The sequence below is a fragment of the Hippocampus bargibanti genome, linkage group LG10 (genome assembly GCF_051943395.1).
Source record: "Hippocampus bargibanti isolate YZ-2025 linkage group LG10, ASM5194339v1, whole genome shotgun sequence".
NCBI classification, from domain to species: domain Eukaryota; kingdom Metazoa; phylum Chordata; class Actinopteri; order Syngnathiformes; family Syngnathidae; genus Hippocampus; species Hippocampus bargibanti.
Window position 1 is genome coordinate 22,235,093 of NC_142743.1, and position 18,125 is coordinate 22,253,217.

The 18,125-nt window shown below is 39.8% G+C and overlaps 1 protein-coding gene across 1 annotated transcript; it reads left to right on the forward strand.

The window, feature by feature from the left end:
* The first annotated feature begins 277 nt into the window (after nucleotides 1-277).
* Nucleotides 278-15,085, forward strand: suclg1 (succinate-CoA ligase GDP/ADP-forming subunit alph). The gene is made up of 9 exons (XM_089005312.1): nucleotides 278-410; nucleotides 1,233-1,333; nucleotides 1,961-2,077; nucleotides 2,254-2,466; nucleotides 2,858-2,915; nucleotides 3,671-3,754; nucleotides 6,153-6,304; nucleotides 10,269-10,457; nucleotides 13,975-15,085. The coding sequence occupies exons 1-9, from the start codon at nucleotides 377-379 to the stop codon at nucleotides 13,999-14,001; spliced, it is 975 nt and encodes a 324-aa protein (XP_088861438.1). The 5' UTR covers nucleotides 278-376; the 3' UTR covers nucleotides 14,002-15,085.
* Nucleotides 15,086-18,125: the final 3,040 nt, after the last annotated feature.

Below are 18,125 nucleotides of genomic sequence, written 5' to 3' on the forward strand. Positions count from 1 at the left end.
TTATTCACCTCTCCATATTTTCACAAAACTCGGATGCGGCGTGACCTATTTGCTTTATTTTTTGCGCCCCCATGTGTTGGATTTTAATAAATGTAATTTGTCTCAAAAACAACAGTACCCATATTGCACCAGCTCGATAAAGAAGCCGAATCTACTCCTGAAAATATATTCATTTGTTTATCTGTTAAGACTTCTTAGTCCACTTGGGTTCTTAAAAAAGAGACAAAAGTTTATATGTATATGTCCTCAAAATACAGATGATATTCACACGATTATATCAATTTTATTCATGTAATTTAAAATAGGGATATTGTTGGGCAGCTAAAATCTGAGTTTAAGGCCCTGAACCTTCGGTGTCATTGGTGAGTGACCGAATATGTCCCACTGCAGGTTATTTGCCAGGCTGCTTTGTAAGTATTCATCATACAACCTTTATCGAATTGTTGTTTCATTATTGCATACATGTGTTTGGGTGTTATTTAGTAGCTCTTTCAGTTTATGATTTTTATGTTGCTCTTGCTTGCTGTAGTACATAAGGTTTCTCGACAGTTAGCATGCTAGTACACAAGTTAGCGTCTTGGATTGAGTGTCAGAAGTGCACTTGGTTGTTTATGCCCACGCCCCACGAGCCCACAATTTAAACCTCTCCCCAGGCGTTAAGCAGCTGTGAATTCAGAGGCTGGTTTAGTTTCCTCAACACATAATGCACATTTCGGGCTAGTTTTGTATATAGTGTCTTGCACGTTTGAATTTAGACGTAGGCAATTGCTTCTGCATTTAATCATCGATGGCAGTCTGCTTTCGGAATTCACGTCCTCCTCACCTTTTCGAGTTTGCAAATGAACTTTGCACATTGTCATTGACCAGTCGTGTGTCGAAGGTCCTACAGAACAAAGTTCAACATTGAGTGCTGATTTCATACGCCCGACTGCTACTTCATTTGTCACTTGATTGTTTTCATGACTGAGTGGAAAAAAGCACTGCTTGCATCTGTCAATACGCGCTGATAAGAGCACGCACACCGTCGTCTTGTAGTTTGCAGAAATTGTTTTACTTTAAACCGCTTAATCACGTTCAGTCGATTGTATTACATACTATAAACAAGTACGTAATTGAAATTTGGACGGTTTCTTAATACAGCTGCCTTAATTGGTGTTTGAAAAATAATGTGATGTTACTGAAAATTGGCAATGATGTGTTGCAATATGTGATGTATTTTGTCTGGGTTCAAGTGCAGCAAAGTGGTGTCAGGCACTGTTATACAGGAACAAGACAGAACCTCTACATCACCAAGAACACTAAGGTCATCTGTCAAGGTTTCACAGGAAAGCAGGTTTGTCCTAAACCCTTTTAATCACCCAAACAGTGTTTGCACCACTATGGAGGCATTTTAGAATAGATGGTACTATTAGACGTAACCCCCAAGTTTCTTGTGCTTTGCATGTTGTTTTACTTTTATTTTTTTCCCCCACTACAAAAAGTATTTTTTTTTTTGCAGTGAGAAAATTTGGTGGTAATCATGTAAAAAGAAATGGAACTAAGTGAAAGTGAAGTACCATTTTATTGTCAAATGTGCTGTATGTGCACAATCCATCACAGATGACATTTCTTCCCTCTCAACCAGACAACAAACGACAAGAGGAGCCGCTCTGGGTACATGTGCCCCCAAACAACAGTTACTGTGGAACATATAGCACAAATATTGTTGACTGCTGAATAATACGATTTAATATCAAAACAGGTCTTTTGAAAGTTGTATGCCCGACGTAAATGTTGTACGCTGCCGGGCAGACTTTAGCACTTTGAATCGCTTTTGTCACCTTTAATATAGCTGTATTGAAAGACGCGAGATGATGCTTCTTGTCTGCTGTAAATGATTTCTCTGAGTGAAAAAAACTACAATAGCAAGTTCTGATCTTCTTCCGCCCATTCACACACACTGACTTCTCTTTCCACCAAGGGGACATTTCACAGCCAACAGTCTCTCGACTATGGATCACAGTTAGTTGGAGGCGTGTCCCCTGGCAAAGGGGGCAAGACTCATCTTGACCTGCCTGTCTTCAACTCAGTCAAGGAGGTCAGTGTGAATTTTTTCAGCACAAGTTACAATTGACATGCAATTCTGCAAAAACCTGAATTTTGGCAATCCAAGTGTGTGTGCTTGCACTTAATTCTCTGAGTAGACATTAGATGGCAGTGTTTAACAATTTTACATTCGCCATTTTAAATTGGTTTCTTTATTTCGGACCTCAGGCAAAGGAAGGCACAGGAGCTGACGCCACCGTGATATATGTGCCGCCTCCTTTTGCTGCAGCTGCTATCATCGAGGCCATTGATGCTGAAATTCCCCTGGTAGTGTGCATCACTGAGGGCATCCCCCAGCAGGATATGGTGAAAGTGAAACACAAACTCCTGCGCCAGAACACCACCCGTCTCATTGGCCCGAACTGCCCAGGAGTCATCAATGTAAGCACGTTGTGTGTTTGCGCGTGTTCACAAGGCAGAATGCACACACATTCTTCCGATTTAACGCATCCTCCGGTGAAATACAACACTGCGCATTCAAAGTCATTGTTTGCAGTTAATTTTTTTTTACGGATTTTTATATATACAGTAAAGTCTCGTTATATCGATATTCAAGGGAGTCCGAAAAAATATCGATATAACCGGGACTATCGATATATCCGACCCTGTTTGCATGTAATTTTCTCCGTGCGTGCATAGAAATAGTATCGATATAACCGGGACTATCGATATATCCGATATCGATATAACGAGACTTTACTGTATTTTCTTTCGTACGTTTAGTTATTCACTAGTTTGATTGAAATGCTTAATATTATTTGTTTATTTTTAGCCAGGGGAGTGCAAGATAGGGATCATGCCCGGCCACATACATAAGAAAGGAAGGATTGGTAAGTTTTCCAGATTTTATTTGATCTCAAATTGGCTGTCGTCTAATTACATGAAATGTTGGTTGTCCTTAAAGGACAACCGACAGCAGATTTTTGTTTCCTAACTGACATCAGAAAAATACAGATGGCTGATATTTTTAGTCAAACGCAAAACACCAATAAGAATAACAAAGTTGCCCAAAACTGCCACTAATAAGCTCAAAACTGGAGATATTCAGAAAGTCCCGCCCTCCTTCACAAACTGCCTTGCTCCAGAATCAAAACAATGGCTTGAGAGAGTTCAGATTTGGAAAAAGATCCTTTCTTGTTACTCATCCAGTTATGAATATGATTCAAATAGTTCTGAAGAGGAAAGCATAAATGTTTGCATAAGTGTTTGCGATCGATTAAAGAAGTCCTTCCGCATCTTCTCTGAATCTGGAGCCATTGTTTTGATTCTCGAGCAAGGCCAGATGTCTTGGCGTGACACCACGAACAAGGGGGCGGGACCTTCTGAAACTGGCCACTTCCGGTTACAATTTGAAGTACTTTTTAGACACTTTAAGTCATTTTTATTGGTGTTTTGCATTTGACTAAAAATATCATACTGCGTGTTTTGCGTATTTTCGATGCGATAAAACGTTTTTCTGATGTCAGTTAGGAAACAAAAAAGTGGTGTCAGTTGTCCTTTAAAGTTTTTCATACTCAATTGGTTGTCATTATCAAATTGCTATAATTTTAAACCATTCTAACATCTTTGATCACTGTCTTGACAGGTATTGTGTCTAGGTCAGGAACGCTGACATATGAGGCTGTGCACCAAACTACACAAGTTGGTCTTGGCCAGTCCCTCTGCATTGGTAAGATCGCAGTGATGTTTGCTATGATGTATCCCCCCCCCCCCAATACTCTTGTAATGTTCTGCTCATTAAAATATGCTGATGTGTTTTGCCAAATCACCACTCCGTACTAAGAAATAAAAAATTAAGTCAATTATATAACGTTTCATGTTTGGTTGAAAACATTTTTTGCTCTCTGAATATGAATTCAAATCGACTGGGTGTCTGGATCAATTGCCCGTCATGGCAAACATGGTCACTTCTTGACAACACTATTATTTACTATTTATTTTATACAACTCAAATCTTATGGCCAAATTATCCCCCAACCAATAACGGCGGTCAAGTCACCCAAAAACAACTTGGGTTCATTATGATTTTGACATTTTAATTATAGTGTGTCCTATAGTCTGACTTCATAAAGGCTGCTGCTGCTGCAGTCGAGTTTAATGCCGTAGAGTTTATTAAAATGCTTTATTGGTGGTTCTGCGACAAAGTTTGACTTTGACCTGCGGGTCTGCAGCAAATTATGGTTGGTACAATATTTTTATATGATTGTCATTTGTTTTGCTGTTAATGTGTTTCTCTTTGATTATTCATAACGTTTTCTTCTTAAAGTCGGTGGCTATTTTTTTTAACGATGTTTGCTTGCGAAGGGGCTTCCGGAGATGTAATCTTATAGTGGAAATAGTGCTTAATGGCTCTTGTAGCTGCAGCGATCATTTATGGAGAGCAAAGGAAAAATTCGAGAAAAAGCGTGGTGGAATATATTACAGGCTATGCTGCGGCACTCAAGTTCATGTTTTTCCCAAATGTCCCAATTTCTAGCTTGGATATTCATTGTTTGAAGAAGACTTTATGCCAGCAACCTAAATTGACTACTAAATGTTTTGTGGGTGTTTGAAATCCTGTAGTTGAATGTTTTCTTTTCCTCCCATCTTCTGATAAGTGTCATGGATGGAAGGACGAGGCCCATTCTGTCCGTTTCGAGTAATACCGATCTCTTGCTTGAGGGTTTCTCTTTTCATATCCCATTGTAGCTCATTAATATCATGTAGGATTTCAATGACGGTCCTCCTTATTGTTTGTTCAACTCTGACTCTCACCCACCATTTCAGATTAATGTTATATAAACTGTTTGACCTATCGTATTTGAGTATAACACGCACACGTGTATAACGCGCACTCCTAATTTTAAATTATAAATCAGTATAAAATTTTGTTTCACTTTTTCTTGGCTCAGACCAAGCATTGTGATAATCATTTCTTGCCGATGTAAACACTGAATGACAGTGTAAACACTGAATCAAAACTCTGGATAGTGGGTAATTGTGCAAAACAATTCACTCACGTTTCAGTGTGGGCGAGGAAAGGAAATAAAGCGTTGCTCAAGAAATGGTAATCAACAATTAAAAAAAAAAAGGAATGCTCGTGACCCGGGTCTTTCCGCGAATCGAAACTGAAGGGCGAGAATAGTCATGGAAATGCTGCCCCTTCCTGGAAGGGTTAAAGCATTATATATATATACACAGTAAAGTCTCGTTATATCGATATCGGATATATCGATAGTCCCGGTTATATCGATACTATTTCTATGCACGCACGGAGAAAAATACATGCAAACAGGGTTGGATATATCGATAGTCCCGGTTATATCGATATTTTTTCGGACTCCCTTGAATATCGATATAACGAGACTTTACTGTATATATATATGAGTTTTTTTTCCCCAGGCCTCGTTTATAACGCGCACCCAAAAATTGAGTTCTTTTTTAGGTAGAAAATTTTCCGCGTTATACTCGAATAAATACGGTACTTAAAAAAATACCCAGTCCAAGTCTTTACATTTTAACATTTTGCTCTGAAAGACGCAGATAACTCCCTCAGCAATACCTGAAAAGTAATTGCAAAAGTAAACCACACAGAATGTCATAGATGAGAAAGCAGAACCTAAAATCGTAAACATGATAGTTCAAAAGTATTATTGGGATTCAAGATTTTGTAATCTTCTGTCCGCATCAAATTGATAGTGTCCGAAAGGTAAGGAGGTGTGACTGCTCTGGGAAGTTGCTAAACGTAGCAGTCGGCGCACTGCCTGATGAGGCAAAATAAAGAAACACACTTGAGATGTCGAATACACAAAAAAATGATGCTCAAAGTAAATCCATCTATTAATATTGTGTTCGCTCACGAGAAGCCATTCCAACTGTGCCGAATTGTTTTCACAAATCCCCCAACGAAGAGCCGTGAAAAAGCCCGCTGCCTCTGTGATAATCAGACCGTATGAGGCTTAAAGTTCGTTGCGCCTGATTTGCATTTGATTCTCCGGCAGTGCTGCCATGTGGTCCTCAAATATTCACACGGTGCTCCTGAGAGATTCCCGAGGACACAACACACATTTGCTTTGTCTCCTGCAAAGGTATTGGCGGGGATCCGTTCAACGGTACCAACTTCATAGATTGCCTGGAGGTATTCCTGCGGGATCCCAAGACGGAGGGCATCATCCTGATTGGGGAGATTGGGGGCAATGCAGAGGAAAATGCAGCAGAGTATCTTAAACAACACAACTCGGTAAGTGGAATCGACTTATTTGCCCGCTTGCTGTCTTGCGTTCCTTCTTGAACAATACTACTTGTGCCACAATATAAGTCTTACAAATATGGCATAGAGCACAGCACAGGTCAAAAACACAGTGTTATCTCTGGCAGTGTTTCTTCTCGATCTCAGCTCTTCGCCTCCCCCCCTTTTGTCTGCAAATTCTATGTAATTAACATGATCAAGATAAAGAATGGCATATGGGTGTGTGAGCTTTCTACTCATGGGGCATGTTTCGCAAATGTACCGTGTTGTTGAGCAACACGTATTTTATGGCCATATAGAGCAGCGAGAAGATTTGCTCATGCAGCAAGAAATTGTAACGGACGTTTTGAAATCCAAGCAAGACCCGCACTTTTGCTCCTTCATGCATGCATGTGTGCGTTTTGTTTCTCTATCTTTCGTGTGTTTGTGGTGCGCTGAAGCCGAGAAATTGATTTGATTTACCCTGTAACTCTAATGCATGCAAATCTCTTGCAAGCGTCTCAGGAGAATCTCTTCTTGCCGTCTTTCTCCATCTCTTTTTTTCTCTCTTTCTTCCTCTTTCCCACCCCAAATTAAGTACAAACAACAACCAGCACAGCCCGTCACCTAAAGTGTTCACAGTGCAGCACAGTTCAAATGAAGCAAGCATGAGAGTGGGTAACATGCATTGAAAGTCAAATGTGCAGAACATGGCACAGAAAGTGTTTAGTGTAGGATGCCTTAATAATTGAAATTCCTTTAGTCACGCAAAACCACCTTTTCTCCATGTTCAAAATGTACTGAAGCGCATTTCAATCTCGGCATTTTGCTCTTGTGCCTCAGATTGGAGCCTCTACTTTCTTTCAAATCACCAGTATTTATGACTCATAATTTTGTGTTGCGTCACGGGAAACAAAGTTGTTCATAGATTTTAAATGGCTGGGGACAGACTCAATTTTTCAATATCATAACTGTGTAAAATCCAAGAAAACAACTTTGTAGCCCCTTCCTTGGCTCTACTGTCAGATTTTATAATAAATGACATGTTTCAAGGTTCACTGGATATCAATTTTGGCCACGCTTGCCAACATGATGCGGTATTAAAAGCCATTTGGATCAATGAGCTGCCAAGCATTCCTGGCTGGTGGTTTTCTGGAGTCCCAAATCCAGAAATAAGGTCTTACACAGGATGAGCGTATGATAATTTCCTTCAGTATCTTTCGCCCAAGCTTCCATGAAGGTGTAGTGCTATTTCTTTCATCCTCATTTCAGCTTCATGACTTTTAGCCCAGCTTGTCTCCATCAAGCTTACATAAAACCTTTTGTCATTTTGAGGAACCAACACCACATACTTATGTGAGCTGCACCAAGACGGTGCCAGATACAGTAAAGTCTTGTTATATCGATAGTCCCGGTTATATCGATACTATTTGTATGCACGCACGGAGAAAATTACATGCAAACAGGGTCGGATATATCGATAGTCCCGGTTATATCGATATTTTTTCGGACTCCCTTGAATATCGATATAACGAGACTTTACTGTAAATGCCAGCCATCCAATTTCATTGGGTCATATTTTGGAGTCTTAGTCTCACTTTTTAATATTGTTTATTGAATTAACCACTCCCCCAAAACTGCTTAATGCAGGAGAAAGCTCCAAAAGAGGAACTGTATTTTTTTGTATGCCACTCCTTTGCAAAGTTGCATACTGGTGGTGTCCACACTAATTAACTAATTACAGTAAATCGCATCATACAAAGAACACTTAACTTACGGGGATTGCTAGCATGGTTATTTCTTCAGCACGAGATTTGATAGAAAATGATAAAAGCAGATTGTGCCTTTTGCGACAAGATGCGCCCTGTTCTCGCTACCGCCTACCATGAATTATTTGCCACCTGTGAGTCATTATATTCCTTAGACGACGTATTGTCGGAATGTTAGTACTTCTTCACCGCCTCAGCCGGATGATCCTCAAAACAATTGTTTGAAAGCTGTCTGAGGGGTTTGGGGGGTGAGATAAGAAGAGTGGCAAGCATGCAAGATTCCTGTCCAATGATGCAATGGATCTCAGATATATGGGCTGAATGTGATGTTGTGTCTGTCTTTTTGAGCATTCAAGATGTGAACCTCAAAATCACCTACGTATATAGATTTTCAGCAACTGTGTTGCAGCTTAGCCCATTGCTAACTTGATTTCAAGTCTTTTCCTTTTCCACCATTTTTTTGTTTCTTAACTGACATCAGAAAAACGTTTTATAGCATCTGAAATACCCAAAACACGCAGGCTGATATTTTTAGTCAAATGCAAAACACCAATAAAATTGACTAAATCTGCAAAAAATTGAGCTGCGTATTGGGCATTTTCAGAAGGTCCCGCCCCCAGTGACATCACGCCAAGACGTCTCGCCTTTCTCGGGAATCAAAACAATGGCTTCAGATTCGGAGAATATGCTTTCTTGTTACACATCCAGTAAAAGGACAACCGACACCACTTGTTTATTTCCTTACTGACATCAGAAAAACGTTTTATAGCATCTAAAATACCCAAAACACGCAGGATGATATTTTTAGTCAAATGGAAAACACCAATAAAAATGACTTAGTGTCAAAAAACTACTTCAAATTGAACCCGGAAGTGGCCGGAAGGTCCCACCCCTTTGTTCGTGGTGTCACGCCAAGACGTCTTGCCTTGCTCGAGAATCAAAACAATGGCTTCAGATTCGGAGAAGATGCTTTCTTGTTACGCATCCAGTTATGAATATGAGTCAAATAGTTCTGAAGAGGAATGCATACATGTTTGCAATCGATTATAGAAGGTCTTCCGGGTCATTTTGAGGCATCAAGACTGATGTGTAGCGTCCCAGAAAATGCAGAAGATGGCGCCAGAGACCATTGGAAATAGGTTGATTTGTCTGCTTGGAATTTGTGCCAGCGAATATCAAATACAGTAAAGTCTCGTCATATCGATATCGGATATATCGAGAGTCCCGGTTATATCGATACTATTTCTATGCACGCACTGAGAAAATTACATGCAAACAGGGTCGGATATATCGATAGTCCCGGTTATATCGATATTTTTTTCGGACTCCCTTGAATATCGATATAACGAGACTTTACTGTAGTTGTCTTGGTGCAAAAGCCAGGCAATAAAAACCATTCAAGGGAAGGAGCAAGAAAAACACATACATTAGTGGGACGAGACAAGGCCGTTGCAGAATCTGCACATTTGGCAGATTTAGCTCCAAAATTGTAATCTTCTAATATATGATTAAAAAAAAATTTCAATCAAAGGATAGAGCTCGCAGACATGACGTGATCTAACCTCGGATGCTTGTCGTTATCAATACCGTGGTGGCTTTTGCATGTGTTTTAAGTCTGATTTGAACCGCTTTCTGAGTACGTTGGCGCTATCCTTCTTTCCAGCGCCGGTGTTATTGCCACGGATGAAATATTAAGTGTTACTCACCTTGAAAATGATCGAAACTGTTGAGCGCAAAATCCATCAAGGAGCAAGCAGTATAGACAGACAGGCGCCGAGCTAATCAGCGACTGCTGCATGACTAATTACCATCTCAGACACGAGGTGATTTGAGGTGGCAGGCGCCTTGGCCCCTATCTGGTCATCCACCAACCCATGCAATTAAACTGCTTGATTGACCCTTTGTTTTAATAATGCGGGCTGAGACAGAGACGGCTGCTCAGATAAGACTCTTATCATCTGCGCTCTGTAATGGGAGGACACGGGTTGTTTAATTTGTAATGAATGAATAAAATGCAGGTGCAGAAAACAAATTGCTCAGATTTATGCACACTCCCTCTCTCCTATATTTCTTTCCGTGCTGTCTATGACCACGCCAGTTGGACGGTTTGTAAAAGTCCTCACCCTCGGAGATGAGATGATTATTCTTTTTAGTGGGTCTTTTCACCTTCTTATTTTCCTTATTTCTCCCTTTGCTGACGTGTGTAGGGTGCAAACGCCAAGCCAGTGGTGTCCTTCATCGCTGGGCTTACTGCTCCTCCCGGGCGAAGGATGGGCCACGCCGGTGCGATCATTGCTGGCGGAAAAGGAGGCGCCAAAGAGAAAATTGCTGCCCTGCAGTCAGCCGGAGTTGTTGTCAGCATGTCCCCCGCTCAGTTGGGCAGCACAATGTTTAAGGTGAGTCTTCGGAATATACAAACCCTTATTTTTATGCAGCGTATCAGTCAAAGTGGATAAAACTCAAATTTTGGTTTAAAAATATTCAAAAACTTTCGGGTGTATCTTGGAGTTACTTTTTTTTTGTTGAAAACAATCAAAGAAGGGTAAGATGGGAGCTCTAATATTTCTGAGTAAGTCATTGTTGTATATTGTCTCTTTCCTTGAATTGTGGCCAAAGAAAATCTTTCGTGATTTTTTTTTGGGGGGTCATTATTTATTTATTTTTACAAGGAGAAAAACGGATTATTATACAGATTATATTCATTCATATTCATTCATAGTTTAGGGGGAGAACTGCACAATATGTTCAACTTGAAGATGTAAGCTATATATATCGATATATATCGATATATATATATATATATATATATATATATATATATATATATATATATATATATATATATATATAATATATATATTTTTTTTTACAAGAATGAAATGGTACTGGAAAAACTAAACTATTGTCAAACAATGACTAGCCATTATTTCAGCAAGGTTTGTATGATCAATACAGTTGCATGCATTTAAGCCATATTCGAAATGATAAAAAAAAAAAAAATAAAATTGTAGATTTACTTGGAACTGTGACGATATCATCTCTTAGTAGAAAGTTCGAGCGAGAACGTTTAATATACCGTCAAGAACGTTGGAATGTAATATATACACATTTGACAGTGGGTATGTTAGTACTGCTGTGTCTTTATTTCATCATATCTCAGGAGAAGCGTTGTTAAAAGGATTTATAAAATTGGAATACATGTATTACACTCATTTGTCATCTTACACTTTCATTACCATTGCTGACAAATATTGATTTACACACATGCACACATTTTTTCCCCCTCTCTCCTTGTTTTAATTCATTATCATTGACTATAATAGTGAAAAACGTGCAATATGGTTACACGTTTTGCACCCCCGCAGCCTCTCCCCAACCTGCAGCTTTCATTTTTCTCTGTTAATCTTAAGCGCCGTAATGGAAGTTATTCAAAGATGTGTGTGGGACCTGTTGAGGTTGCGGGAAAACCATCGTCGCACAACAGCTGCCCAAAAATTCTTTAGAAGATACAGTTTTGTTATATTAGGAGGTGCTCTGATACAAAATGTATCATCATAGTGAAGATCTTGTAAAATGGTCATGTAATTTTTCTTCAATGGGAAATGTATGGCACTCGCGTGGATTGGTACCACAGTGATGTGGTAAGCCTTGAGTGGGGGATGGCGCATTGTCATGACGTGTGATACACTACACACATTCCAACAAATTGCTTTCTCACGTGCTGGTAGTTTGGCATTTTTGTGATTGCCCCTTTGGGATAATTCATTCTTAATTACACTCTTAATTGTCACTTTTCAAACATAGCACTGCATACCTCTTTTTGGTTGCAGCCTATTAGTGCTTCAGGACATGATAAATCAACAATCAGTTTGACGCGCTTGCCACTTCAATTACAATTGAAGTTCTCCCTTTGTGAAATGAATGAAGACCTTACTGTGAAAGTAGACTACAATGTTGGACTCACTCGTATCTTATTCAGTGTACACTCGACTGGAAATGATCTGCACAAACGCTAAGTAAAGTGGGGCTAGACAGAAAACACACGTGGGGCATGTCTTGATGATTTTCAGCATTTCCATGGCTCTCTGGTAGTCGTTAGCTTTTTCATGCATTCCACAGATGGACATATGAACGTAGAACAAACATCGTTTTCTATTTCACACAAAGGAACAACAACAACAACAAAAATATATGCGTATGATAGGTTTTCAATGATGAGATTGTACTTTGTGCTGCAGTTGCAGTAATTCAGAAATCAGAAAACATTTATTCGTCCCACAATGGGGAAATTTGCAGTCCACAGCAGCAATTTGAAAGGGGGATGGGGTCGGGGAGGGGGTGAAAGGATAGAAACAAGATATTCTAAGCATAGAAAAATAAAAATGTCAACTGTATACTGTAAATGTGCAAAACCGTTTCATAAAAAACTACATAGTGCAAGTATCAAGAAAGCCATATTGACATATGTAGCTGTATTGCATCAACCCATATTTACAGTACAAGTGTAATTTTTTTTTTAAAAAACGTGATTATTGAGAATTGCAAAGCCTGACAGCAGTCGGTAGGAACGAACGGCGGTACCTCTCCTTCTTGCAGCGTGGGTGTAACAGTCTCTGGCTGAAGGAGCTATCATTTTCATATTTCCCAAGTTTTTTTGTGGATGGCATCGTTTGAAACTCATTCAAGTATACATTATTTACTGAGTTAGCCGCTAGAATGAGCAGCGGCTCCGCTGCACGGCGGCAATATCAGAAAATGTGTTATTCTGATGAGAACATTAATATGCAATAATAATTAGTACCTTCGTAACTTTTGTTTACCAACACGTACACGCGCTCTTGCTCAAGTCAATTTTGCCACGTGAAATTGAGTGATGCACTTTCCGTCACAAGTGGGCCGAGCGCTTGCCATTGCTCTCATTTCAATCTGTTGCTCGTCCGTCCTGACATGTTTCCTTGCTTTCGCTTGCTGTGTGGCGTCACTTTTTGACTGGCATCCCCCACCCTTTCATTTTTTTTTACTCCTTGTTAAACGTCAATCTCCTGTCAAAGTTCCTCTCCCCCATTTCACAAACATTGTGGTTTTACTCCCTACTCCCGTCTGTGTGCAAACACAACCATCTTTTCCTTCGCTCTTATTCCTTTTTTTTCCATGCCATTACAGTTATTTCTTTGAAAGCCTCGTCCCACATGATCCCGCTGATTCTTTGCTAAAGCAGCTGCTTGCAATCAAGCACAACTCCCGTGTTGACCCACCAAAAGGTTTCTTAATTCATTTGTCTATTCCCAGAACAGCAAAAGGGTTTAAAGATTTTGAAGGCATTTGAAACATTGACCCAAAGTCTCCTCGAGGTGGCAGTACTGTAATTCCTTTAGGTCTCTCCAAGACTATTTGGAATGGAACCTGCACTCGGTCCTTGTGTGTACTGCAGATCTGATAAATGGCATTCGCATTAAATTACTGCCTGCCATCCCATGGAAAACCTCCCTTCCATGGGATGGCGGGAAGAGCATAATCTACCATCCTACTTTTTTTGTGTCATCTGTCTGAAATTGAATATGTAAATAGCTAGATTAAAAAAAAACGACAAACATCATGCTTCTCATTTATAGTCCCGTAGTCCGATTTTACATACAAAGCAATTATAGTCTCACATGTATTCGATTATCGCCGGTGCGAGCTGTCCCGATCAATCACAGAACGTGAGTGGATTTCACAGCAGCATTTTGGTCTTGAACGGGCAGGCATGTGAGGTCCACTCTAGGGGATCTATAAACAGGCTCTCTTCTGCTCTCGCAGCCTTGTTTCCCGTCTTTCAAAAGAGCTGGGAGATATCAACACAAATAAATAATTCCCTTCTGTCTCCGTCACTTCGCTCCCTGTTGCTTTTCCCCCTTCCTGTCTTGTCTTTAGGAGTTTGAGAAGAGGAAGATGCTGTGAGCACTTTGAGAAGATCTGTGACCTCCAAGACGAACAACTGGATTCTGGATGTGCATATGTCCCTTGATTTAGCTCAGCAACCATGAGCACACATTCAGTGTTTATATTGTAATTCTGTCAGGATCTTGCACACTAAGAAAGAAAGAAGGAGTCTTGCCGTTATTTTAAAGAGGCCATTATACACATGTCGAAGCTTGGCGGTTTTTCTCCACATCATGTAAAAGCTAAGCAAAGCCTGCCGTTGTCACTGTTGTAAGAAGTGTATCCCATCATTTGTAAACAGCCGCCCATCTGAATAAGAAATATGTCTCACCATCATGCCGCTTCCCTGGTTTTATGTGACATCAGTGCTACGGATGATGTCTTGGGCTCCTAATTATTATTATTTTTGTTTGGTCTCTGTCATTTGCAGTTGGCGTGGTCATTATCACAGCCTGTGCCAAGGACACATTTTAGAACAAGTTCTAGTTTAATAATGACTTGCATTTCTATATTTGGCTCATGTCAAGGCTAAATTTTAACATAAGATTGCAAATCTGGACACGTTAGCTTGCTATTCGGAGTAGAAGCTCACTGTTTGGTCAGCCCTCAGTCCTGACCAAGAGGATAAACTTACATTAGTCAATACATAAAGGGAAAAAAAAAACATTTTTTTTATCATATGCATAATAGGGTTGCAGAAGTCATTCAATCAAGATGAAATATTTAATGAAAATGTGATAATAGAAGAGACGACATACTTTTGATTGATCCATCCCTTTGGAAAATTGATTGAGCATATCATGTGATTCACTGCTTTCTTCTACCAAGATAAAACGGTTGTGATAATAGGGTTGATGTATGTTTTTTGACACACGTTCCATGTATATGTTCCATTCAGATTTTAAATATTAAAACCAATTTTCCTGCAGTTAGATACTCCAATCAAACCAATTGCATGCCAAACATTCAATTAAAATGTGAACCGTATTATTTGGGATTAAATTTGGTGATTGAAGAGGGGTGGGGAGGACAAAAAAGTAATTTTAGGGAGTGGTTCATGATGCATTGGAATTTAAATAAACTTCTAGCTTCCTTTCCTCCATTTTTTTTTTAATTTGGTCTCATAAAAAATAAAAATACTTTGTACTTGTAAATACCTTGATTTTGCGAAACAGGTTACCTTTATCGGGGAGAAAAAATCAGATCATAGCGTATTACTGTCAGTTTTTTTCCGGTGTATAAGGCGCACATGAGCATAGGGTGCACCACCAATGAAAAGTGTATTTTCAAACTTTTTCCATAAAAGGCGCATCGGACTATAAGGCGTACCTTCAATTAATGAAAAAGGTTTTCCAAATATATGGCGAACCACATTATGAGGCGCTACAATATAGGCTAGGTTTACACACCACTTCTTCTACAGGAGGGAATAGAGTCGATGGCTGTTGACAGTAGTTGCGAGAGCCGTTGTGGCTCAATATTACTTCACATATAAGGTGCACTTGCGTATAAGGCGTGGGGTCATCTTTTGATGAAAATCAAGGCTTTTGGATGGGCCTTATACACCGGAAAAAATATGGTATGGTATGGTGTAGCAATACTGGCCTTTACAGTAATGGTCAGTCAGCAGGGTAAAGTGCCGAATCCCATTCGCGGCCACCTGTCGGTAAGCAGGCGTATCAACAACAAAAATTAACATGTTCTATCCATCACTCGACACGCGCATGCGTATCAACGACAAAAGGTAAAATGTTCCATCCATTACCCCCGTCAAGTCATGTTTTGCGTATGCCATCCCTCCAAACATGGCGGCGCTATAAAGACAGTGGTCAAAGCAAGTCGTCTCCTGTCGTTCCTCCGGACATAACATTTCACAGGATGCATGCCAAGAATTAGCACATTATAGCCAATGAATGCAATGCCGGTAAATGACTTGTACTGCTCTAAAAGGTTTTCAGTTTAAACAAATGATAAAGAAGTGAGGTTCAGAGAAGTGTTGTTGTCTCAACACCTCCACCCTCACCTCCCCAATTCAGCTTCAGGCTCGTGGATGAGTTGAAGCAAACTCACCGTGTGCGGTGGGTTCTTAACAGTTGCTAGCTGCAATAGCAAACAATGGCGCATGCTGCCCCCTGCCAATTAGTATAATTAATTTCCGGCAGCAAAGCACATAGACTGGAAAGCTGCATAGGTGAGCTTTGTTTTGTTGCCCTTAGCTGTAATTACATGCTTTGTTTACACCCACTCTCAATTAAGTCTTCATCCATTCATTGTCACTTTATCCTCATTTTACATGGATGTGCGCCAATGAACCGTTGTCACATTGTTTCATAGATATCATTGATCCTACGCGGTGGTGCAAAGTTTCCACGATGCATTCTCCATTAAAGCATCGAACTGTTTTCAGGACAAGAAATAAAACCAAGAGGCTTGACAGTAGCAATTTGCATGAGGCTGTGTTGTTTTAATAGAACCACTGACTTGAGATTGCTTTGGGAATTGAGGGCAAGAATGAGGACAGAGCCCGCGATGTATAGGCATCGAAGAGTACAGCCCCTTCCTTTTCGCTCTCAATCATCTGTAGAATTGGTTTCTTCTTCATGAAACGTGTACTTGTATGCTGTAAAATACACCAGCTATCAACGGAATTGATAGGTTGACTCCAAACATTAGTGTCACTCTCATTGAAGAGAGCAGGAACATGCGCAATACAATCTCGTCAGTTATGTAAAGTCTTCAGTCAATGCAATCGTTTGCATGATTACTCTCTTCATTTCTGTGTTCTAACAAGGCAAATTTAAAGAAGTACTGAGGCAATTGAGCAATGAATTTTCACTTGATTGGAGATTTGCAAGAAACACATTGAGTGCCCGTAATGTCGACCACAAAGCCTCACGAAAATCAATGTATGCGTATATACATATAAAGTATCCTGTTTGTGTGTACATATATACATAGATGGCATAGGCATGTTGGTGAAAGTCTTTCTGTAGCCCAGGGGTTCGCAAGCCATAAAATGACTTTACAGTTTATTTCTTTAATCATAATACTATAGCACATTTATTATACATAGAATAAGGTATATTTTGTGTAGTTTTAAGGCGTAGAAAATTAGAAAGTAGAAAAGTATGTTTTATGGGGACCTGGGAACGGATTATTCTCATTTTAATGGTTTCCTATGGGAAATACATTTTTGGGATACACACTTTTTTACCTTATACACTCTGTCTGGGAACAAATAGTTTCGTAAGCCAAGGTCCCACTGTATTCTGTTTCCTGGTTCCTGTATTATCCCAGCTTTTAAATCTTAATCCCTTTTCATATCTTCTGCCATGTAATTTTAGAGGTAGTAATCCAAGATTATATCCCACATTTCAATATTGATCCTCGGGGGTGAGAGCACATTTTTCTTTCCTGTAAAGAGATGTGTTTACATGTGTCTCTCGTTGCAATAATACTTTCCATGTTTGGCTCCCATGCACAGTTATCACAACCCGCCAGCTGTTGCTCGACTCCTCATCAGGATGCTTCCTCCTCATACCCCGCGCCCCCGTTTGGGATTGTCAACCGTGTGTCCTAATCCCCCCGAGAGATGAGTTTTAATGTGCCGAGGTATATTTTGTCGTTTGAATTCTCCTTAGTTTGTCAGCCGTTGTCGATGCGGTAGAGTACATAAATTTTTCAAATTAAGAGATAAACAAAACATCCCCGGCCCACGAAGGAACCATTCGACATTCTGATGAAAAACCTTTCAACTTTGTCTTTTTTTATTATACAGTAAAGTCTCGTTATATCGATATTCAAGGGAGTCCGAAAAAATATCGATATAACCGGGACTATCGATATATCCGACTCTGTTTGCATGTAATTTTCTCAGTGCGTGCATAGAAATAGTATCGATATAACCGGGACTATCGATATATCCGATATCGATATAACGAGATTTTACTGTACTTGCTTTCTTGTTGCGGGAGTGAATCCTTTTAGGCAACCCGCTGATGGTGCTATAACTTGTATTTTCACACAAAGAATGTCAAAGGAGGATGATTACCTCAAGTGCTTGGTTGTCATATTGGTTGCGGTCAGCAAATTCTTCACGACGCTCATAATTTTTGATTGTATTTTTGATCAATTTAATGCTG

What these genes read in the sequence shown, in the direction of transcription:
- suclg1 (XM_089005312.1), top strand. Translation starts at nt 377, where the DNA reads ATGTCCCACTGCAGGTTATTTGCCAGGCTGCTTT. An exon ending in TGGCCAGTCCCTCTGCATTG is followed by an intron (nt 3,755 to 6,152) that starts GTAAGATCGCAG and finishes TCTCCTGCAAAG; the next exon opens with GTATTGGCGGGGATCCGTTC. An exon ending in TGGGCAGCACAATGTTTAAG is followed by an intron (nt 10,458 to 13,974) that starts GTGAGTCTTCGG and finishes TCTTGTCTTTAG; the next exon opens with GAGTTTGAGAAGAGGAAGAT.